Genomic DNA, 23,502 nt, shown 5'->3' with positions numbered 1-23,502 from the left:
GGCTGTGTTCACTCGCGGTTTGATGTGCTTCCATGCCCACACTTGCCATTGGTGGCCACGGCACTGGGCACGTGCCCTTCACACAGCTCTGCTAACGCGGTGGACAGACCATGCAGAGGCAGCCGATTTCATGTCAGCCCTGAGGAAGCACGGCGCCCAGCAGGGCCTCCCCTCCCCCCAGAACAAGGCTTGCACTCATCTCTGGCGTCCTGCTGCCCTTATCCTTGGGCTCCAGGGAGCCCCGTAGGGCCAGCAGGCAGACGGTGTCCCTGAGTGACGACCAGCGCCAGGCCTGGCCCCGAGGTGAGGTGTGGTCAGAGACCGCGCTGTGGTGAGTTAACGAGATGTCAGAGCAGTCAATCCCAACAGCCAGGGGCAGGCACTGCGTCCCCGGAGAGAAAGTCAACACCTGCCCCGGGGGTGGGGACGGCCCTGGCCTCTGATCCACAACCTGCTCACCCCGAGGTCAAAGTTAGGAGAGGAAGGGCCCCACCCTGTCCCCACAGGATGCAGTGGCCCAGGGGGAGGCGGAGCTAGGAGGAGAGGCTTGGGTGGACAGACCATGCCAATCCTGGCTCAGTGCCTTCTGCCTGGTGCCTCAGTTTCCCTGTTCCTGAGGGTGTGGAGGCAGCTGCGTCTCAGGCGCAGTTCTGAGGACGAAGGAGAAGCCACGGGCAGGGAGCAGAGGTCGTGGCCCCGCACAGGCCAGGGTGCCCCTCAGGCTCTTCCTGGCTGGGGGTCTCCAACTGTGGAGAAAGGCAGCCCCAGATGCAGTCACTCAGGGGCGGGGAGCTGCTGCCTCCAGAGGGGTCAGGAGGGTGCCCAAGGAGTGCAGCCCTGGGGCCATGTCCCTGAGGAAAACATACACTGTCATCAGGCAGAGAAGGGACACAGAGGAGCGAGCATGGTGGCAGGATGGGGCAGTGTTCAGGGGAACAGGATGCTGCGCCAGGCAAAGGCCCTGGGGTCTGCGGCACGGGGAGTTGGCCGGCCCTCTGGGGCTGGGGGGTGGTTTCTGGTTAGAGGAGGTCACTAAGCACCAATGAAAGGCCCAGCCTGCCAAACGCTGGGCTGACGTCTGCCCCGGCCACAGGGTCACGTCGTTGTGCTCCTTCATGACACGGACTCTTGCTTAGATCTCTCTCTAAAGAGAACAGAAACCACAAGCCCCATCCCTCAGGACATACCTCTATGTTAACCTCCCAAGGGGACCCTTAAATGCCCCGGGAAGCCCGTCGGGGTGCACGTGTGTTGTGGGAACGGGGGCAGCACCTGTGCCAGATGCTTGAAGTTCAAGGATGGAGGACGTCTGGGAGGTGTGCGGAACTTGGTTTGGGGCCAGGTCACTCCTCTTGGAACACCCCACATGTGCTGGGCACGTGAGGGGCCATGGGGACAGACCTGGGACCTGGAAGGGCTCCCATGTCCGCTCCTGCCATCAGCAGGTGGAGAAGGGAAGGCCTGGGCCTCAGTGTTCCTGACTTGCTGGCTGGACCTGGACCCCTGCCTGCAGATAGGAAGACTTGGCCAGCGAGCGGACAGCAGCGGCGTTGATGGGGGCTCATGGAGGCATTCTCAGAGTCGGGGTGCAGGTGACTGTCTCATTGTGTGGCAAGAGCCACTGTGCTGAGTGAGCCAGGAAGCGGTGTTGGGAGCCTGAGCTGGCTGGGGAGGGAGGCTCTGGGGGAGAGCAGAAGCTCCCCCACCACGTGGCCAGGGCGCATCTCTAGGGGCAGGTGGAGCGGGAGGGCCGGCCCTCTGATCCTGACAACCCAGGAGCATCCACACAGTGTACACGCCACCTGTGGCTCCCTTAAAAACTAAGAGGGGTACTGAGCTGCTCTCACAAATCAACATCACCCAGGGCTGGTGGCTATTCACTGACCGCCTGGGGGGCTCATGCATCGGGCTGCCTAGGGAGAACATCTCAATGCCATGCCACCTGCTACCTGCCCAGGGGCAGAGGGTCCGGACCCCACAGTCTCTGTCCTGCTGCGATGACCACAGGGGCTGCTGGGTGGGACCCACGGCCCCTCCTCCTCTGCAGGTGGGCTGGACAAGTATGAGCGGGCGAGTCCCCAGGCATCCAGTAACCAGGCCCCTGTCCGGGGAAGGCCCCTCCCTTCCTGCTGCACCCCAGCTCTGAGCAACATGGCAGGCTGGGATCTGCGCTCGAGGCTGAGGCTGATGGCTTGTGGGAAGCAGGAGCTGGTAGACCAAGGGGAAATTGCCACGGAGAACAGGTCAGTTTGGGGGGACACTGTGGGCAGGTTTGAACCTCAGTCTTACAGCCTCCCTGGCTGCTCAGAGCATGAATGTGGGCACAAGGCAGGTGCTTCCCCACGTGGGGTGGGGGGAGCCAAGTGCAAGAAAGGTTCACAGAGAGCAGAGATCTCTCCAGGAAAACCCCCAGCAGGTGTGACACGACCCCGGTTACATCAGATTACGTGTGCCCGGGTGGTATGTGGTTCACACGCACGGACGAATTGGAATGAGCTTGTGACACATGCTGCACAGGCTGGCCTGTGCCCCCCAGATTCGGGGCTGGAGCCTCTAAGGAGGAAGTTAAGGTGGAACGAGGTCATGAGAGTAGGGCCCCAATCCACCAGGCCTGGTGTCCTCTCCTAAGAAGGGGGGAGACGCCGCGGACCCACAGTGCCCCTGCCTGGCACGTGCCCGGAGGACAGGCCACGTGAGACACGAAGAGGAGGATGCTGTCCGTGAGGTGGGAGGACGTGCTCAGCAGCGGAGCCACCAGCTCCGTGGCTGGTGCCGGGGGCACTGAGCTTACTGTGCCCAGCGTCCACAGCAGAGTCTTATTTGGTACAAACCCACCAGGCAGCCACTCAAGCCCCGACACGTGCTGTGGGCCGTGCTCTCATGTGTGCACGTGGGGGGCTGTGGGGCAGGCACGGCGGGCACGGCGAGGACTTCACCCCGGCCTGCTGCTCTGGTTTCCATAAGCCAGCACCGCAGTGCCCTCTCCAGGGGCAGGGCCAGCTCGGTCAGCCGCCGTCCACCCCGCGCGCTTCATGGGACCCCGTGCGCTGGCCCAATCCCTCGTACCACCGTGTCGCTGTGCCACGAGGCCCTCCCGCCCCACTCCTCCCCTCCCCGCACCTGCCTGCTATCACAGTGCCCCCACCAAATGCTCGGACTATCCTAGCTGATGGTACAGAGCCTGAGTGCTGCTGCGGAATAATGGGGAGCAGGCGGCAGAGGGCTTTGGGGGCTCATGGGGATTCTCGATGCTGATCTTTACTTTCATACGTTTACAATTTTCCCCAGTGAGAAGTGAAAAGAGCAACGATCAGACACCCCTGAGGAAAGCAGACACTACTCCCCTGGCCCATCTGTCGCCCTGGGGGGTCTGCGGGGCAAGCTGCTGCAGCTCCCGGGGGGTGAGGCCCACGGCATCTGTGCGGCCAGGAAGAGCATGCGTGGGGACGGTCCGTCGGCACACTGTCCTGCCTCGAGTGACCTTCTGCACACCCAGGCCCACAGCACTTCCGGGGAGGCAAGGAGACGCGGGATCCGTGCGGAGACAGACCGTGTCTGTGTGTAATCTCAGCGGTGACCGGAGCTCCCAGAGCCCACCCTGCTGTGGGCTGATTGGTCTTCTTAAAACATGAACTGGGGACGTCCACCAGGGCATTGGAACCAGAGCTGCCTTCGTGTGGTAAACGACCGGAGAAAATGGACGAAATACACACAACTGTGTGCAGATGCTGGGCAAGCGGCTGCGACAGTCCCAGAGAAAGGAGGCACGTGAGGGGCCCCTCACTGGGTGGGCAGCTAGCCCAGAGGCCCTGAGGAGCTGGGCCCTGCAGGCCAGAGCCCACGCACGGAGCAGAGCAGGGGCACTCTGTGACCTGGGAAGGCCCCCCAAGAGCAGCAGGTGCACAGGGCCTCGCTGGCCAGAGAGGAGTTTCCGGTGGGCACCCAGGCCCACAGCAGATAAGCAGCTCCCAGAGAACAGGTCAGTGAACCGGAAGATGGGAGCGACAGAGACCATCCAAACCGAGACACAGAAACACAAGCACGCAGCCAGGTGACACCAAGTGACTTTCTGGGAGTGGGGCCAGAGCTCCAGGAGAGGCACAGGAGCGTCACGTGAAGAATGACAGCCTGGACCATCTGAATCTGGTGAACTATGACACCACAAACCTGAGGAGCCACTGGGACCACAGGGAAGCGAGCACAGAGAAAATCCTGCAAGCAGCCCAAGGCCAAGAGACCAGGTCCACAGGGTGAGGCCAGATCGTCAGCCTCACAGGCCCTCTGGGTGTCCAGGGGCATGGCTCCGCATGGGCCCTGGTGCCCACTGTGGCGGACGAAGGTGGTGGTGTTCAGGGGACTGCCGACAGTTCAGAGCACAGAGTGTGAGGGACCTAGGCTGACTCCCCGCCCGGCTCTCCCCCAAGAACAGGAGCTGCGGTGTGCTTGGGTTCTCCAGCGATGCTGCCTAGGGACCTGAGGCACAAGGATGTCCCTGGGGGGGACGGGGACAGGCCTCTGTGGGGCTGAATGGAGAACGCATCTCCCGGGGGCCTCGTCTGGAGGTGTGGGCCCCCCCCAACGCCGTCTCACGGCAGTAAGCAGACCAGCAGACGGACCAGAGGACCCGGCTAACCGTCTGAGCACAAAGGAACACGCGAATCAATGAAGCAGGACCACAAACAGTACCTCACAGGACTGTTGAGCCCGTCACTGGGACGAACATTTAACCGGGTAGAAAATGCTCATAATCCGGCGTTGGATGGAGTGGGAGAACAAAACTCCGTGTTTTGGGCCCGCTTCACCAGGAAACACACATGAACATGGAAGCGAGCTGCTGACCAGCCCACGCTGCCCCTGAACATGGGGTCCCACGTGGCTGAGAGTTACCCTGCAGGCCCAGCTATACTTGGACAGGGTTCCCACAGCTGCTTGTACGATCAGGACCCCGGCCTCCGTGTGGCCACCAGGCAAGCATGGCCACCAGTGAGGAAGGAGGCATAAGTCCAGGCCTGCAGGAGTCCCAGGACGAAGGTCGGGTAGAGGGTCTGTGGCTGTGACCACAGGGCCAGGTGGCGGCCCCAGAGGAGGCAGGAGCTCACCTCGCTGTGAACGTGGACTACACGCTCCACTCACCACCTCTCCCCCTCACGCTCCTGTGCTTACGCCCTAATAGTCCACTTAAGCCAACAGTCCCTGTCTTAAAATCTCTTGAATGAGCTCCTGATGCTCTCGGAGAGCCGACATGCTGCCCTAGCCACCAGGGTGCTGTGTGCCCCAGGCCCTGCTCCTCACCTGCCTCCCCTCAGACCACCTCCCAAATCCCTGGGATCTAGCCCCAGAGCCTTATTTCAGTTTTGAGGATACCCGGGCCCCCTTGACCACAGGGCCTTTGCATAAGCTGCTGGAGTTGAAACCAGGTCTTCCTTTGCACTGTGCTGCTCACAGTGTGAGGGCCCACTGTCTGCTGGAAGGACATGGCCCATCTGCTTGGGAAGAAGCTATCATCCCAAGAGGTCACCAGCCTTTCCTGAACGCATCTTGTAACCAGGAAGGCACCACTGTACACCAAGTCATCCAGCTCTTTACTCGTGTTCATGAATTTTCTTCCCAATGTTGGGAGCCTTTTCTCATCCTGAACTGAGGGCTGTGTCCTGGGATCCCAGCTGCTGTCCAATCCCCCCAAACAAGCCAGCCCCCCCACCCCAGGAGGGCAGACACCAGAAGGCGCTGGCTCTGGCTTGGGCATCATCCAGGTTAGCATAAGTCTGGCCTCTCCTCCTGAGGCCCAGGGGGCAAGTATGTCTGGGAAGAGGGGGTTTGGGGGCCACAGTGCACTCCACATGACTACTCGGACACTCTGGGTCACCCCGATTCCTGAGCCCACTCAGCTGAAGAAATGAGAGAGGTTTTGAAGTCAGCATGTATTCAAACCAACTCTATTTGAAATTCAGGGGACCCAAAAAAGGCAAATTCAAATTAAAGTGTCTATCTCGACTTCATTGTTACAGCAGGAGATTGGAATGCTCCACGAGTAGCTTTCTTCCGACAGGAGCCTGTGCGTGGTCTCGACTGCCTGTCAGGGGAGGGAGCGAAGGAGAAACAGCATAGCTTCCCTCCCTCCCCCGGGCCTCCCACGCAGGAGCCCTGTTACTTCTCCACTGCCTGGTGGGGCCGCATAGATGCCCAGGCTCACCTGCCATTCTACCGCAGCCAGGCCTCCATCCGCACAAAGCGAGGGCAAGGCCGGAGCCACGAGGGAGGAGAGCTGGTGGGACTAAGCCGTGCTCCTCCAAGGAGCAGCCGCATTCTGACTGTCCGGGGCTCTCTGTCCAAGCCAGCAGGAGCCCCCTCCCCGTGCCGGGCAGCCCACACACCACACCACAGCCTCGACACCAGGCAGGGCGGCTCCCGCCCCCCCCCCCATATCCCCTAACATCCCCCAACAGGCAAGGCTCCCCCGCCAGGAGATGGGGACAGAAGACCAGGTTCACCCAGCAAAGTCCGAGTGCCCTTAGGGACCTTTTCTCCTCTCCTTTAAAAATCTGAGAAAACAGAGCAAACCCCTTTCTCTCATGATTACACAGCTCAGAAATGGATACTCCAATTCTGATTGTAGGATCTGACTTGAAGCAACTGGACAGTCGCGGCCCAACCTGGGATGCTGGCCCCGTCGTGCATAAACGCAGGGGTGAGACCAGGCCATGTCCTGGCACCTTGGAGTCCTGACCGTTCTGCGAAAGTCGCCACACAGCCACGGTGGCAGGGAGGGTGCAGAGGCCCTGGCCTGACCAGGCCTCCAGGTCCCGACGGCCCAGTGCCCCCTAGACCATCAGGCCTGCAGGCCACACTGCAGGGATGTCCCCGTGCACCTGCGCGGCGCCCCAGCAGCCAGCCACACTCTGCAGTAAATCATCTGCTCCACAAAGTCACCTTCAGGGAGACGAGTGCCAGGACGGGACCACCGAGAGGCATTGCTGGCACTTACATGTGGGGCTGGCCTGATCCCAACCAAGCTTCCAGACACAGCACGCCTTGGCCACCCAGATTGGTCAGCAGTCGCCAGGCACGGCAGGAACACCGCCCATCTGCCTGGCATGGGCAGCCCACAGACGTCCCCGGATGTCAGCCACTGTGCCCTCATGGCTCTGCCAGCTCTCCAGCCCACAGAGAGGCTCACACACTGCTTCTGTGGACGTGCCTCGGGTCCTCACTCTCTTCCACCCGCTCATGGGAGAGCCTATTGCAACCCAAAAGCACATGGGAGAATGGCCTGGTCTAGGCCGAGGGGTGCCCAGGGGGCAGGCTGGCAGGGAAAGGACTTAGGGGTTGGTGGGGGAGGGCAGGCATCCCACACGGGTGGGGACAGGAGAGCTGCAGTGGACCAAGGCCAGGCTGTGCCTGCCCTGTGTCCAACAGGTCTGAGCAGCCCCGGGCAGGACGTTCTCGTGTGTGGGTGAAAGTGCTGGGACACTGGTCCCTGTGAGCTCACCCTTCAACCCGCTCTCTCCTACTGTTGGGGCATCTCTGCCGTAGGATCTGGGACTCCTGCATGGGAAGACAGCAACGCAGGAAGTGGCCTATGTCAGCCAGACGCTGCTCAGGGACGGCAAGGACCCCCTCCCGCCGCCGAAACACCATGAGACCATCAGGCCCACAGCAATGGGCGCAGAACTCACGGCGGGGAATGGGGCATGTCCCCAGGCAGCCTCGGAGAGACGTGCACCTGGCTTCAGACCGGCTCCTCTCCTGACACGAGGCCCCGGCGTGGGGCTGTACTGTCCGGGCTGCTTCCGGGTCAGTACCTAACAAAGGGAGCTGTCCCTGGGGCACAAGGGGCAGCTCCTGCTCCCAGAAGCCCCCCTTCTTCCTCCTCTAGCCAAGAGCTGTTGGCGTGGCAACTGCAAGGCCCACTAGGCCTGTGCCAGCAAGATGATGCCACGTGGACATCGCCCCACGGCACAAGTTTCTCTCCTCACCACGGCCTTGTCCAAATCCCTTCTCTTGCTTGGCCCAACCTCCCGCCTCTGGACAGGGCAGCCCTACATCTCCCCAGCCTGGCTCTGGCCCCTTTCCCCACCTCTGCTGACCCACAGCAACTGCTCCCACGTGACGCCACCTCTGCAGTGGGTGGCCCTGCCCTTGGTGCCACAGGAGGCTGCCGGCCTGTCTCTGCCCATCAGATAGGGGTCCCCCGGCAACGGTGCCAGCCAGGCCCAGTGGGGCTGGTGTGAGCCAGGGCAGTGGAGGGAGGCTGTGCTCTGTGGATGAAGGGGCACAGGGGAAGGCCAGCCGGCAGAGCTGCTCTGCTGATTCACGAGGCTGCCCTACAAGCAGAAGAGGCTGCAGGCACAGGGGACAAAGGAGAAAGCTCCGTCGGGGGACAGCACAGCCTGCACAGGCCCCAGCCAGGCCCACGAGGGCCACACCACGCACAGGGTGTGGGGACAGAACAGACACAATGGTTGGGGTGGGGCCGGTGGCAGCCATATACCCGGTCCCTTCTGGGGGCAAGCTGGGCAGACACAGGGGGCTCAGCCTAAGCCTATGTCCCCTCAACAACGGACAACCTTGGGTAAGACCAGCTCTGCTCTTCCCCGGGGCCCAACAAGCGGGCATCTCTTGGCAGAGGACCGGAGTGGGCAGGCCCTGGGTCTGTGGAGGTGCGGGGAGGCTGCCGGGGCCCAGCAGGCACGTCCCAAGGGGGTACCAAGAAGCAGTGTGGCCCACACGCCCGCCCAAGGGAGAAAGCGCGCTGTCATGACTGCGTGGTGGGAGCGAGGTATGAGCCCCTGTGGCTTCTCCAGCAGCTGCACGCTCTGCATAGGAGCGGGACACACGTGACCTCTGATGTGCGCTCAGGCTGCTCTTCTACGGGAGAGGTAGGGAACTACTCACAGAGGTCCGTCTGCACCCCAGCCTCGGCCCCAGGAGAGGCACCAAGCCCTGTGTGCACTTGCCTGCGGGGACTATGTGTGATGCTGTGAGATCTTCTCAGGGCTGAGCACCAAGAACCACATGGTCCAGAGGGCCGGGTTCCTTCCCACACATGGTCCGTGGGCCCTGTTGTGAGGACCCCTAAGGCCGACTCGGCCATCAGGTGCACACAGAGGAAGGGGAGGCTCACAGAGGCGAAGCCCTGTGAATGTCCCATACGGCCCAGGGGAGGCATGATGACAGTCACATTCTGTAGCTCTGACCCCAAGTCTGGCGCTGTTCACAACACAACAGGGGCTGTCCCTGCAGCCCCAAGGGTCACCTCCATCTAGCAGACACTCCTCCACTGTCGGCTCTGGGCCCACACCAGAGGGGCCAGAGCCCCCAGCAAAGGTGCACCCCGTCAGAGCAGGTGCACCGCCCAGGAGACCCACAGCATACAGTGAGCTGGAGGTTGACACACTGCCTGCCACCTGACCCTGGTCTCCACTGCTCTGGGACCCTCAAGAGCCTGCCTTCCTGCCCAGCTCCTCAGGGGGCCCAGCCTCTGCAGAGATGCTCCTGGGGGCCAGGTGGGGAGGCAGGTGCTGGAGGAGCCCAGACAGGTCCTGCTTCTCAGGGAGGCCACACCTGAGCGGGGTTGTGAAGGCCAGCTGACCTGGACACGTGAAAGCGAAGGAAGAAGCCTCATCCCCAAATACTGGTCAGCAGGTGGGAGGGGCAAGGTGACCCTCGGACAGCTCTGGGGCAAGGCTCGGGGAGCAGGCTGCCACCAATGTGCCTCCAAGCCCCAAAGGCAGAGCCCAGAGGGAAGGGATGTCCCCACATGAGCCAGACTTCTCCTGGGGGCGCCTGGACCCACACAAGCAAGCGTGCGGGAAGGGTGCTGCCCACACCCCCAGGGAGCACTGCGCGGCAGCGGGTCAGCACCTGGAGGGTTCCTGCAGCCCCCGTGTCCCCAGAGCCCTCGCTGTGGTGAGTGGAGTCACTCTGGAGTTTTCAGGTCCCGGGCCGCACAGGGTGTGCACTGCGGTCCAGTTCATACCCAGCCTCCACCGGCGCATGCTGCCACGTGCCCTGGACAGACGGGAGACCCCTGCACAGCAGACGAGACCCGGACGTGGCTATGCCGCCTTCGAGCCACTCTGCCGCAGCCAGAAGCTGGGTCCTGCCTTACCAGCTGGCCCCAACATCATCCCCAGGGCCAGGCCGAGAGGACACCACACGTCCCACAGCAGCCCCGTCCACAGCTGGGCCACACAGGGCGTTGGCACGAGACTCAGCTGCCATCCTCCCCATCCTCGTCTCCCCCCTGCAACAGGGCCTTCTTGCAGGAGGCGGGCCCGAGGGCTCCTGAAGCACAGCCACACGGAACGATGGGCCACAGAAACCAGGGCTCTGGCTGCTCCTGGGAACTCACAGGCCCCTGCACTGGCGTGAGCACGACGGAAAGCCGGCTCAGCTCTGGGGTGGGTTTGTGTGTGGGGGGGGGGGGAGCGGGGGAGGTGTGCAGCCAGGCCCCTGCTGGGTCAGAGCTCCTGCCGTCCTCAGAGTGGCGGCCCGGGCCAGGCAGCTTCCCCGCACACAGCCGGCACGTCCGGACCGCTGGCGCCACGTGTCCTCGCGGAGAGCGCACGGGTGAGCCTGAGCCCTCAGTCACTGCGGCGCACATCTGTGGAGCCCGCTCAGCTGAGACAGTGCTCAGCTATTTCCAACTCTGCCTTGGGCCCCTTCCTGCCTGAAAAATCACTGTTGGGAAAATAAAATACAATAAAGCAAAGGGGCCAGGAGGCTATACTTCACCGTGACCCGCCTCCAGCCTGATTCCATGACCACCGCCACGGGAGTCCGCCATCAGCCCCCAGGTGGCAGGGCCCCAACACCGCATGGGGGCCGCCGGGCCACCCCGTCTCTCGGGCCCATCTCTGTCCAGCAGCCTCTCGCACTCAGGACTGCCAGCCTGCAAGGAAGACTGCCCTGCTGCCCCACTGAAGGCTCAGCTCACGGGCGAAGCCCTTCTGACCCCGGGGCGCATCCAGACCGAGCTCACCACTGTGGGTGGGGAAGCTGAGTCCCACAGGGTGCAGTGACCCTGCCAAGGGTGGGAGGGCTCCAGGGCCCCTCACGTCCCCTCTTTGGTCCCTAGAAGCCAGTGAGTGTCTGCAGAGGGTCGGTCTGCCTTCTACTTATCTTCTTACACTCTCTCTCCCATCTGTCTGTCCTCAGCAAGCACCCTGCACGTGCCAGGCCCTGAGCGGGGAAGTAGGCAGAGGACAGGGTGGGATGGGGTATCCTGTCACTTGACAGTGAGCAGGCAAAGGTGACAGGTGACCAACCGGCAGTCACTCAGAGTGCCGGGTTAGAGCACTCCCGACAGGCCAGGCAGCTCCAGCCACGGGCCCCACAGCCCTTGGCCCAGAGGAAGCTCAGAGGCTCACTGTCGTCAGTGTCCCAGAAGCCTTTGGCCGAGCATGTGAACGCACGCACACACCTCTGGAGAGTCTGCAGAGACTGCCACGCTGCTGGCTAGCTGCTCCCCACAGCCTAGCACTTCCTGCCGGCGGAGTCACAGGGGAGGACGGGGCCACCACGGAGGCAGCCTGGGGCCCTGCAGCATGCAAGCAGCAGCCGCCTCTCCAGGCCCTGCCCAGCACTGCCCACGGCGTGGCGGCTGGAGCCAGGGGACTGTCCCTCAGGACACTGGGGAGCGTGTCTGTGGACAGAAGGCTGAGCCAGCCAAGAGGACGGACCCCCCCCACCCGACCCCTCCCGTGGAGTGGCCCGTGAGCTCCAAGGAAGGCCCCATGTGGATGTGCCCCGAGCAGCGGGTGCCCGCGTGTGTGTGAGCAGCAGGGGGAGGCTTCAATGGAAGAGTGAGGGAGGAGCCGGGGTCGCCCTGGGGGTGAGGGATGGGGGACTGGAGCTGGCAGGCCCTCACAGCCACATCGGGGAGCCCAAGAGGCAGGTTCGTGTCCCATGCAGGATGGGGGCACTGGCTGGGCGGGGCAGGGTGGGCTTCACCTGCAGGGTGAAGGGAGGGTGAGGGAGGGCCCCTCAGTTGGACCCACAAAGGGGTCCAATGTAGGGCCCAGGGCCCACGCTGGAATCCTGGGGACTTACAGCCTCACCCTGAAGGGAGAGACGCACGTTCGGGGCAGGAAGGGTGTGTCTGGGGCCCCTAGCCGGCCCCAGATCCCTGTCCCTCTGTTTTACCCAACATGGCTTCCCATCCTTCCTAAAGAGCCAGGACGGGAAAGGCAAAACCCCACCATCCGTTCCTGCCCACATAGCACCAGGCACCATGGGGTGACGAGACTGCACACGATAAGAAAACCAGTGTCCTTGGCAAAGCTGGGCTTCCACGGGACCAAGACACAGGGAGGCAGGGAGCCCACCTGTCCAGAGCCATCCGTGAAGAGCTGGGCTGGCTCCTTACCAGCAGGGCCCCGTGACAGGCACGAGAAGACTCTGCCTCCATGCCCTGCCTGGGGTCTGGGTGGGGGGAGCCTGTGCATGTGCCTATCACATGCAGATGTCCATGCACACGTGCAAACATGCATGCTCCTAGGCTCTGTTTCCCGGGACGCCCCCACCCCCCCATCCCATCCCGGGAGGCTGCACAGCGCCAGCGCTTGCCGAAGGAGATCCTGACCCACTAGTCGCGGTCTCTCAGCTGCCTGGCCTGCGGCCGTCCTCCATGGGGGCCACTGGGGCATCTAGGGGAACGCCTGAGAGCAGAGTACAAGAGGGGTGCCCCCTGCCGACCAGTCAGGGACTGCCCTGTCCTGTGCCTGGGTGCCCTGCTCTGTGGAGAGGCAGTGAGGCTAGACAAGGACACGGAAATTACCAGGCCCGTTCCATGGACCCACCCCCAAGATTTCCATGGACAAATGAGAGAAACAGCTCCTGCTTCCGGCCAGTCCTCCCCATACCCTGGTGCTCAGGAGGGCTGGGAGCTGAAGGCTGGGCATGGTGAGCAGGAGCCCGTGCTTCCAGGACTTTGCAAAACTACTGGAAAGACTCTGTGCACGCCACCAGCCTGGCGGGCCCCTGCTACGCCAAGCCCTGGCCAGAACTGGGACAGGGTGCACGTGCCTGTGCGGGGGTGCTGAGCACAGCCAGGCCTCAGGCATGGGGGAGAGTTGAAGGTGGGGAGGGACAGCAGAGCATGGCGGGGGGCAGCAGAGGCTGGGGGGATGGCAGAGCGTTTAAGGGATGGCAGAGAGTTGAGAGGGGGATGGCAGAGGGTCTGGGGGGAATAGCAGACTGTTTGGGGGGGTGGCAGAGGGTCTGGAGGGATGGCAGAGGGTCTGATGGGGATAGCAGACTACCGGGAGAAACGGCAAAGATTTGGGACAAGGACGGCAGAGGGTCCAGTGGGGGGGATGGCAGGGGGTCTGAGGGGGGTATGGCAACTGTTTGGGGGGGATGGCAGAGGGTTGGTGGGGGGCACGGCAGAGGGCCTGGGGGTCTGACAGTGACTTCTGCCTGTCTCCACTCTGTGGTGGCTGCCCAGAGCGAATTGTACATCTTTGTTAATTTACTTAACATTTAAAAGGAACTGTGGTATTTCTACAAGATATGAAACAACGATCAGCAATGCCAAGTTCTCCCAAGATGCGGGACATCACACAGGAGTGAAGTACGTTTCTGACAGTTTACACAGACACCTATCATGTCCCGTCCGGAACTGCACCCCAGCAGCATCTCCAGAGAGGGAGTCTGGGGCCAACACGGGTCATGCAGTCCCTGCCTTCCTGTGAGCCAGGGGTCCCAGCCCTGACCTCACCAGCAAGCCCAAGTGCATGTCCCACAGAGTCCCATAGAGGGGAGGTCCCTCTCCCGTCCTGCAGTGCAGCATGCTGGCCTTGGCCATGGTCCAGTCCCGAGGCGCCTCCCTGGCCCAGCACGGACCCTCACCCCATTACTCCAGCTGTCCCCTGAGCACGGCTGGTGCGGGATGCCCAGGGCCTCACTGCCGTCTCCTTCCCAGCCACACGGGGACGGCCGACAGCCAGAGGCGACCAGATCAGGGCCTGGTGCTTCCTGCAAGAGGCCCCTGGGGGCAGGGCAGAGCTGGGGGTGGCTGAGAGTCAGGAGACGCCCCTGGCCTTGGCCCCCCACGCACCAGCCGGCCTGAGGCGAGGCTGATCCCCCACACACGCCGTCGTCCAGCAGCGTGAACGGCGGGTCCCGGCAGGCCCTACCTTGAAGATGAGGCAGTCAGCTTTGTGCTCGGCGTACATGGACGTCAGCCGGTACTGGTTCTCCGTTGTGATGTCAATCTGGTAGCCCGTGAGCGCATAGCAGACTTTCCGGAACTCCTGGATCTTAGTCTGAAAGACCTCCTTGAGCCGCTGATTCTTCAACTCGGCGCTCTCCACCTGCTTCCTCAGCTCTGAGGGGGAGAGGAGAGGAGGTGAGCCTGCAAGCCGGGTGGCAGCAGGGGGCCATGGTCAGAACTCTGGGCAGAGGGTCGAGGAAGCTGGACAGGCCACCCATGTTGGCGAGCACCCGGCGTGTGTGCTCTGTCCGGGAGAGAAGAGCGTGAGCCGTAAGCAGCCTGCGCTTGTGACTCCACGGGGAGCAGGGCTCTGAATGCCAGACCCCCTCCAGGCTCTGAGCCCCAATTCCACCCCTGGCCTGGTCCCTCCCTGAAGGACAACCGGGGCACACGGAAGCTGGCCCAGGTCGGGACGTGGGGGTGCAGGGACCGCCCCCTGGCCACAGCCCTCAGGCAGGAGTGCTCTCTGACCAGGGACGCAGGCCTGGCCTGCAGCCCTGGTTCCCCACACACAGCTGCGGCCGCATTCTTGTCGAGGGGTCAACGCCCACCCGCATGGGCCAGGATGGAAAAGCGCCGGGCGGATGGGGGGTCTTTGAGAAGAGATGCCTTAGAGACTCATGACCATGTTCCCTGGGGTTCCCCTGGCACCCGGAGACAAGGCCACCAGGTGAAGCAGGCCCCTCGGCCCCCTTTGGCCCCCACGTGGCTCTAGCAGCACCATTCAGGGCAGAGGCCCCCGGGCCCACCCGTCACTCCCACCACGGTCTAGGGCTGTGCAGGAGAAGATGCCGTGCCAAGTGCAAAGCCGTCAGGAGGCTACACAGCAATTACCACGGCTCTGTCCCCCATGGTGCCTTCCCAGTAGTGAAAGCTCAGTTACCAGCCCCCACCATTCATTAGTGAGGCTGGCTCTCCTCGAACACCAGTGTAGCCTCTGAAACCAGGAGCTTCCCAGTGATCCTGTCTGGAGCTGACGATGGGGATGCCAATGGGCCAGACAGGAGCCCCCCTGGCCAAGGGCATGGTGGGAAACCCCCCAGCCTCGGAGCCAGTCAGCCCAGCTCAGAGCCCTGCCCACCGTGATGGGGACAGCAGCCCCTTGTTCTCAGACCAACGCCCAGGCCCAGGCCTGTCAACCACCAGCTCCCTGGCGGGGCCGAGAGCAGGTGGTCCAGTTGGACAGCTTAACATGAGCAGATGTGGGCAGGGTCATTTCCTGGAGGAGGTGACGGGGATAGGGGACAGGGAGCCTGCATTCTGGGGCAGGAAACCCACTGGAGACCCTGTACCCTCTCTGCCCTTCCTGACCTGCAGCCTCGAGGCCCTCCCCCTGCAGCTCCTGGGTACGAGTCAGGCACACAGCCATCTCCAGAGGTGTCACGAGGACCAAGCCAGACCCCACGGGACCCTACGGGGCCATAGTGAAGTGTGGTGTGGTTCAAGCCATACCACCAATGAGGGCGCCCAATAGCTACACACAGGCTTCCACAGGCTCTGCGGCTGCCTCAAGGCCACAGGGAGGGTGCGGGTTCTCTGCTTTCCAAACAAGGGCCTGTGGGATTAAGTGCTTGGCCACGGGCACCTGGCACAGGGAGGGCCTTCTGCCCCAGGCCAAGCTCTCGACAGCCCCCTGCCACTCACATGCTCTGGGTGGTGCCAGGCTCATGAGCACAGATCCTCAGACTCGTCTGCACTGCCCATGCCTCTGCAAGCAGCCTGGGGCCGGCCACATTCTTGCTCTGAATGCGGCCTCCTGATACTAGAGCACAGCTCCTTCTGGTCTCTCCGCCACACATATCCATCCCCATGCCCTGCCCTCACCTGCCCCCCATCCAACACACGGTGCCGAAGGCCCTGACGGACACTGTCCTTCTGGAGCAGAGAATCTCTGCATTGGGACTTGGGCACGGAGACCTGGATTAATCAAGTAATCAGACTATGAAATCCAAGGGGGTAACTGGCGGCTCTGACCCCATGCTCCTCCCTGTGTCTCTCGGCCAGCCCACCGAGGATGGGTCCGCCAGCGGGAGGAAAGCCCATTCCACCAGGGAAAATCCACTGACCGAGGATCTGAGGCAATATTTCACCCCTGTCAGAGGCTGCATGGCCTTTAATGGATCGCAGATGTCCACGGGGAAAATTAAATCTTGGTAATAACAGAGCCTGACCTTGGAGAAGGTAGGAGCCCCTTCGTCCACAGGCACCAAAATGCTGCCCTTTCCAGAGTTCATAGACTCCCATGAGTAGACAGGGCTCGGATCAGGAGCGGATGAGCCTGGCCACCTGCCAGGTGCCCCTGAGAGGGGAACCCAGGTGCCAGGACCACACACCAGGCAGCACGCACACCCTACCCCACATAGCCTGCTCAACAGCATGAAGTAAGTCCCCCGTCACCCTCTGACGGGCAAGAGCAGGGGTGCTTGGGTCAGGGCAGGGGAGCCACCCTGACCCTTTAAACCTTCAGAGGTTTAAAGAGGACTCTGACCCCGGCCTGCCTGGTGCGGGTCGGGCGAGGCAGCAGCTTTCCGGTGGAGTCACCTTAACGCAACGTGTTCAGGAGGGACACCGTGCGTTCTGGCTGTGACTCAGGGCAGAGCAAAGATGGTGCTCTGACCTCCCCCTTACTCTGCTGTTCAATTGCTTATATAAACGTGAATGAATAATTCACATGATGGTTTGGATTAAATAAATAAAAGATGTGCCTTTTGCCTTGGAAATGCCATTGCTCTGATGCAGGCTCTCCTTGCGAGCAAGCAGAGCCTTCCTCTGGGCGGGTTTGGTGGCCTGTGCATGTGGCACTCATGAGATGCTCCTCCACGTCCCAGTGACCAAGAGCCCGAGACCCCGGAACCTGTGGGGACCACATTCTGCACCCACATGCAGGTACCCTGCCACAGCCATCCCCAGCGCCACGCCTGCTGGTGGCAACCACACGTTGGCAGGGCCGGCGGAGCAGACAAGTGGCCTCATCCGGCCTGATGAGAGCCTGGGCCACCCACCCCAAAGCTCTTCTGCTGGGTACACATCCTGGGGACCACCAGACGGGATGGAGACCTCGTGCCTGGGGCGCCTGCACTCAGGCCCGGAACCAGACCCAGAGTCGGGGGGAGGTTGCACCTGGCCCAGACTTGCCCTCAGCCCTTTCCTGCCCCCACCCCCACCCTCAACACTAGTTTCCAGCTGCACTGGCCAGGAGACTATGGCCACCCCCACCCCCGACCACTGTCTTTCCTCTCTAGGCCACTCCTGCCCCTCCTCTCCTCAGCAGCCCGTTTCTCTCCAAGAGTCCTCGGTGAGGGACAAGGAAGGCTGATGGACAAGTGGGTGCCAAAGAGAGAACACTGCCGCCTGGAGCCCGGGTGTGGAAGGTAGGCATGGGCAGTGGGGTCTGGGGCTGGGGCTGGGTGCCAAGGTCAAGGGGCCATGCCACTTGCCCTTTGACCTGGCATGTGGCCCCACCCAGGCCTGCTGGTTGCCCCCAGCCATGTCCACGGGGCCAGTGGATGGCTCTGCCCTCCGCCCCCTGCTCCTCATCTATGCCCAACACCTGGCTCCTCCTGGAGTCCTGGAAGGCAGCTGGGAAAGCCCGTGGGAAGGACACAGAACAAAAATAAACTGCTTTCCATCTCTCCATTATATAAAGGCTGGCAGGAGAGAGCGCTTCACCCCGAGAGCAGAGATGTCAGGATAAAAGAGCGGTGGTTATGGGCACATAACTCTGGAGACCCAGATCACAGTCTGAAATTCAGAGAAATGTTTTTATCCTGGAAGGGTGAGGAGCGCAAGTGAGAGGCAGGCGGGTGGACAGCTGGACCTTCCCTGCAGAAAGCCTCTTCAGGGCCGCAGCACGCAGCCGTGCTGGCCCGGAAGAGCCCACTGTGTCTCTACTTCGCTAAACGTGCATGCGCTACTGTGGTTTAATCCCCTCCTTCCCAGTGTGCTGGGGAAAGTGCAGGGAGCTGGGTGGGCAGGGGTGGCGACAACTGAGGTCTGTGCCCCAAGAGACCACTGACCTGGGTTCAGGATGGAGACCAGGCCCCCTGCTCTCACAGGCTGCTGACGTGCAGCCCTTTCTTCCAAGCTCCTCTTACTCCTTGGAGTGTTGGGAAGCACAAGCAGATAGGACCACACAGAAACACTTTCAAAGATGCCAACGGTTCCTAGGAGGGCAGCTGGTGGGCCACATCCCTCTGCACCAGTGGTCTGAGTGCACCAGAGAGGTGCCTGGGTCTCAGCCACTCAGAGCTGCTTGGCCCTGCCAGTAGGGCCAAGTAGAACTGCCAACTTGGCAGTTCTGTGGGACAGACGCATCTCTGGCCCTGAGCGCCTTAGCCTGAGCTCCATCCTGGAACCTCTCAAGGTCACGGCTCCCCATCAGTGGGCTTCCCCAACCCACATCTCAGGCCAGAGGATTCCGACAGCAAAGCAGGTGCTGTCCGCTGGCCACCATCCCAGCCACCCTGCGGGAGGTCGGCCCCTTCACGGTGGAGGCGGCTGGTGGGGGAGCACAGCTGGGACCGGGAGACGAGGTGGCTGGGGCCCCAGGCCTCCCCCTACAGTCAGCCTAGATTGGCCCTGGCAGCCAAGTCAGGCCCTCTGACAAAATTCTGAGCTCCAAAGGGAAGATGTAGTCTGGGTTAAAACCCTCAGCTGGTGTGCCCGGGTGGCTCAGTCAGTTAAGCATCCGACTCTTGAATTCGGCTCCGGTCACAATCTCAGGGTCATGAGACTGAATCCCTGTGTCGGCCTCCACGCTCAGCATGGAGTCTACTTGAGATTCTCCCTCTCCCTTTGTTCTCGCCCACTTGAGCATGCTTGCTCTGGCACACGTTCTCTCTCTGTCAAATAACAAATAAAATCTTAACACAAAACAAAACCAAAAATCCCCTCTGTGGCCGTTAGGCCTTTGCCAAGCAGCCCAGGCTGCCCCTCCGGTTGCTCCTGGCTGCCTTTATTTCATGCCCTGAATGAAACAGCACTCTCCTCCTCACCTCAGGACCTTTGCACATACCTGGAGCAGCTCCTCCTGGTTTCTAGCTGACTCCTAGTCATCTGACCTTCAAAACTGTGTATCTGGAATAGATCCCATCTCCTGCTGTATATTCTCAGGGTACATGACAGTGCCTGCTTTAGCGCAACAGAGCATTTTTAAAAGCTCCTTTGTGTTACCGTTATTTCTCCAGCAGACTCTGAGCTCAGAATAGCCAAGGACTAGGTCCTTTTGTCCCACTGCCTCCCTACAGCACCTCAAGGAGCCGGGAGTACAGAAAATGCCATTTCTGCATAAATCCTAAATCATAACCCCTAGAAAATCAGCGTCAACAAAAGTAACGTACACATGGGGCTTCCCTGTAGACAGGGCAGATGGAACGTACGTGCCCACCCTTGAACACGCGTGTTTGTCCTTGCTCCGCACTGCAACCGCTGTGGGAGGGAGGGGAGGTGGTGGCAGACGAGCAAGATCTTTGAAAACGAAAAGCAGACAGAGGAGAGGAATGAGGCTTGGCAGACCGCAAGAGTGGGGCCTCACCGCCTGGGGTCGGGGGGAGGCCGACTGGAGCCGGGGCTCAGGGTCCATATGGGGGCACATGTGTCCTCCTGTCCCCCAGGGGATGCCTCACCCCTCAGGGCAGCTGCAGGAAATGCCGACACCTGCCCCCTTGTGGCCAGGCTCATGCCCAAGGGAAGAGCTGGACCACCCCCACCCCGCCCCGGGGGGCCAGCAGCTTGCTTCCTGAGAAGCCAACCAGTAAAGTGTGGACTGGCACCCACACCTGCTGTCAACACCGGCGCAGGGAGGTGGGCAAGAGCACGGGCACAGCAGGAAGAAGTCAAACTGCGCCAGCAGACCCAGCAGGGTCTGACGCGGCCTGCACACCCACCCCATGCTCAGGATCCCTGGAAGGGGGCCCAGGGCTGTGTGTCCCCATGTCCAGCAGACCAGCCCCAGCAGGTATGCCCACCAGCTGGCTGCCTGCCTGGGTGGGGACAGAGGCCCTGGGGAGGGCAGTAGAGAGGAGGGGTGAAGGGCCAGGCTCAGGGCAGGCACCCAGGGCAGGGAAGCAGGCCGGGGGCTGGGGGCCAGGGACCAGGCTGCTGCTGGCCAAGCCATCAGAGGTGGGCCGGCCCGGCTCCCGCAGTGGCGCTTTGTTCAGGAGCTGGAAGCAGCTTTTGAAATTTTCCTTTGGGGACTCAGGACAGAGTCATTTTTCTTTCTGAGAAGTGAATAAAAAACACTTAGCCAATGCTACGATTTTCAGGCTTAAACAACAACAAACAGCACTAATATTTCACCATTAGCAACAGTGGCCCTCTGAGCCCAGGCTGCTCCAGGAAGCTGTTTCTAAACCTGGCGCCCGTCCGGGCCACTCCAAGGGCAGCGTGGGAAAGGCAGCAACGGAGGGTTTTGAGACTGGCCCACCTGGAGGGAGGCAGCAGGGTGAGGCCCAGGGGCCAAGGGTGGGTGGGGTGTCCCCCACTTTTCCAAGAGGCTGGACAACCAGCTTCCCGCTCTGTCACAGGCCATGAGGCTGGCGTGTGTGCCCTGGCCCTTGGACACTGTGCCCCTCAGCTCTGGGCATCCCTGGTACCGTACTCCACAGCCTGGAGGGATCAACAGGGCAGGGATGATGGCTAGCGTGCCCTTGGGGTCCATGCCACACAGGTGCTTAGCAGTGGGCAGTGATAGCAGGGTGCCTGTCACCCACTGCCCCCATGCTCACTGAGCTCTGATGCACGGCCTGTGCCCTGGGTGCATGCACCTGTGTCCCCCATGCTCACTGAGCTCCGATCCATGGCCTGTCGCCTGGGCGCACCTGTGGGGAGGCTGATTGCCTGGCTCCCCAATGAGGAGGCTGAGGCCCCGACAAGGGGTGGGCCCACTGTGTGCCCAGCAGTGCTGGCCAGCTGACTGGGGCCGGTCGGCCTCTGGAACACTGTTCCCTGTTGGCTGTCTCTGGCTGAACTAAATGGTCAGGAACCCAGGTAAGGCCCTGCAGGGCAAGAGGGTCAGGAAAGACAGCACGCAGACACCCCAACAGGGCCCCCAGGACACCGGCAGCTGGGCCAGACATTCCAGAAGGCCAGCTGGTGCTCTGGCCACCCTTGGCCCATGGGTCTCGAGTCCTCCCAAGGCCCAGTAGGCACAATGGTGCCCAGTCTTGGCAGTGGGCATGAGGCAAGGGCAGTCCCATCCCCCGCTGTGCACAGGCCCTGGGGAGCCGCGGGTCTGCAGGTCAAGGTCCTGAGTTGGGTATTTGTTTCCTTGGGTTCTGGAAGCTGGTGATGGAGCTGAAGGAAATGCCTGCCCGGTGTCTGGAGGACACACACATGGGGAGGGGAGGAGAGGGGGGCAGCGGTTGTGCCCATGGGAACCAAGCCATGGCAGTGCACCGCGAGACCACAGGAGCAGCTCTTTGATGTGGACATGCTGGGTCTGGAGAAGTTGGAGCACAAACTGCGTCCCCATGTATTTGAAGGGCACATGGATGAAAGCAAATGCGTTCTGAGTTGGTCCCTGCAGCTCAAAAAAGACCAGGGAGGGGACTAGCCTCTGTAAAGAGGTTCGTCCCAAGGACGGCTAAGTGTCAGGGCGATGCAGGGCCTGACAACCAATGAAAGAGCGCCTGCACCCCTGCACCTTGAGAGGCTAGCCCCCGAGGGTAGTGCAGCAGGCGCCCCGTCCACACTCCCACCACACGGGACCATGCCTCGGGCCAAAGAGCCGGGCTGGGCCTGAGGTGTCCCTGTGGGAAACGTCCCTGAGCCTCTCCAGCAGGTGCATGAGAAAGGAGGTACGGTGGGAGGGTGGTGCTGGCTCTGCTTGTGCCCAAAGCTGGGCCACACTTCCGGGGCTTAATTATTCACATCTCGTAACTTCTAACTATTGTAGTTTTACATTTTTAAATATTTAATAATTAAGCATCAAATATTTATGCAATTTTATCAACAACTATGGGAGCCGACCCTGCAGGGGCTATGACTGTGGGTCTGGGTCCTGGTCCTGGCCGATGGTGCAGAGCGGGGAGAGACATGCCTGCCCCGGGCAGGGGTCCCGTGCTCTCGGACATGCACAGAAAAACCGCAGGGCCACTGCCCTGACGTAGCATGTGCATCCCTGATGGGCTCTTTCTGCAGGCAGGCTGCCGTCCCATCCCAAATGCAAACCCAGGAGGGCCCTGGGAGGCTGGCAGGCACGAGGGGCACCCAGGCAACCTGGAGAGACATGTGTGCCCATGCCTGAGCCAGCCGGGAGGTCTGAGGGCCCCCCGCTTCCCTGCACAGCACTCAGGGAAGCCTTCCAAGGAAGGGCACGGTGGACGCTGCCGTCCCCCGCTGCGGGCCTCAGGGACCGGTGGATGGGTCCCTACCACCCACTAGACACTGACTTTTGCCTTCCTAGGGAAAGGTTCGCTTGAACAGCCTGCAGCCAGAGGGCCCCTGGGACAAGGTCTCTCCATTATGAGCCCATGTTCCCCTGCTGGGCCGGAAATTGCACGTTTTACACAAGAGAGAAGACATTGGCCTGGAATTATATGCAGATGAGCGGCGTGTGTGCCCACCGCCGGCTGCCTGGCAGACGCCCGCCCTGGGTGAGCTTGGTGCCAGCTTTCAAACAGGGGCATCTCTGTGTGATTAATGGCTCACTCCACAAGCAGCTTGTCACCTTGCACAAAAATGATCTGAAAAGACACCAGCAATTACAGCCCACCAGATTATGGGGTGGGAGAGTCCCGGGGTGACAGGCGGGAGCTCATGTGATATCATATTCCCGGGAAGGCTCCCTCCCCCAGCACGGAGAACAGAGAACAGTCGAAGCCCCAGAGGATGCTGTCCCCCCTCCCTCGCCTCACTGGGCACCAGGCTCCCCACCCCGCTGCCTCTTTCGGGAGTGGAGGACCAGCTGAGCCTTGGTGGAAGGCCACGGCCAGCCCCTCGTCCGGGCAGCTGACAGATGTGGGGTCAGGCCCAGAGAAGGTCAGTGCCTTGCTCACTGTCACCCGGCCAGGGAGCAGAGAAGTCGGACATTCACACCAGGACTTCGGGGCAGGATGGGTCCCCCAAAGGCCACCAGGCAGCACCAGTGCTGCCGTGAGGAACCAGCCCTGGACACGAGTTGCCCCCTCGGGTACAGAGTCTGGCCTCAGTTGGTCATTGGAGCCTTCCCGGCCATGCTACCAGCAAGGGCCTCCCACTCCGGGATCCCAACGTCCCAGTGTCCATGCACAAGCTCACGATCCTCTGACTTTGTTTCACTTGTTTGGTTGTTTGGGGGCATTTCC

The 23,502-nt window shown here is 61.8% G+C and overlaps 1 protein-coding gene across 1 annotated transcript in view; it reads right to left on the bottom strand.

Annotated features, from left to right (window-relative positions):
* Positions 1–23,502, bottom strand: part of MAD1L1 (mitotic arrest deficient 1 like 1) — a 316,273-nt gene that overhangs the window by 28,447 nt on the left and 264,324 nt on the right. Inside the window, exon 17 of the mRNA XM_080829793.1 lies at positions 14,142–14,332. Within this exon, the coding sequence (XP_080685919.1) occupies positions 14,142–14,332 (191 nt within the window). The remainder of the gene's footprint in view (positions 1–14,141; positions 14,333–23,502) is intronic.

Source organism: Martes martes, assembly GCF_963455335.1.
Source record: "Martes martes genome assembly, chromosome: 18".
NCBI lineage: Eukaryota > Metazoa > Chordata > Mammalia > Carnivora > Mustelidae > Martes > Martes martes.
The sequence above is the reverse complement of the archived record's forward strand: the minus strand, read 5'-3'. Positions and strand labels throughout refer to the sequence as shown.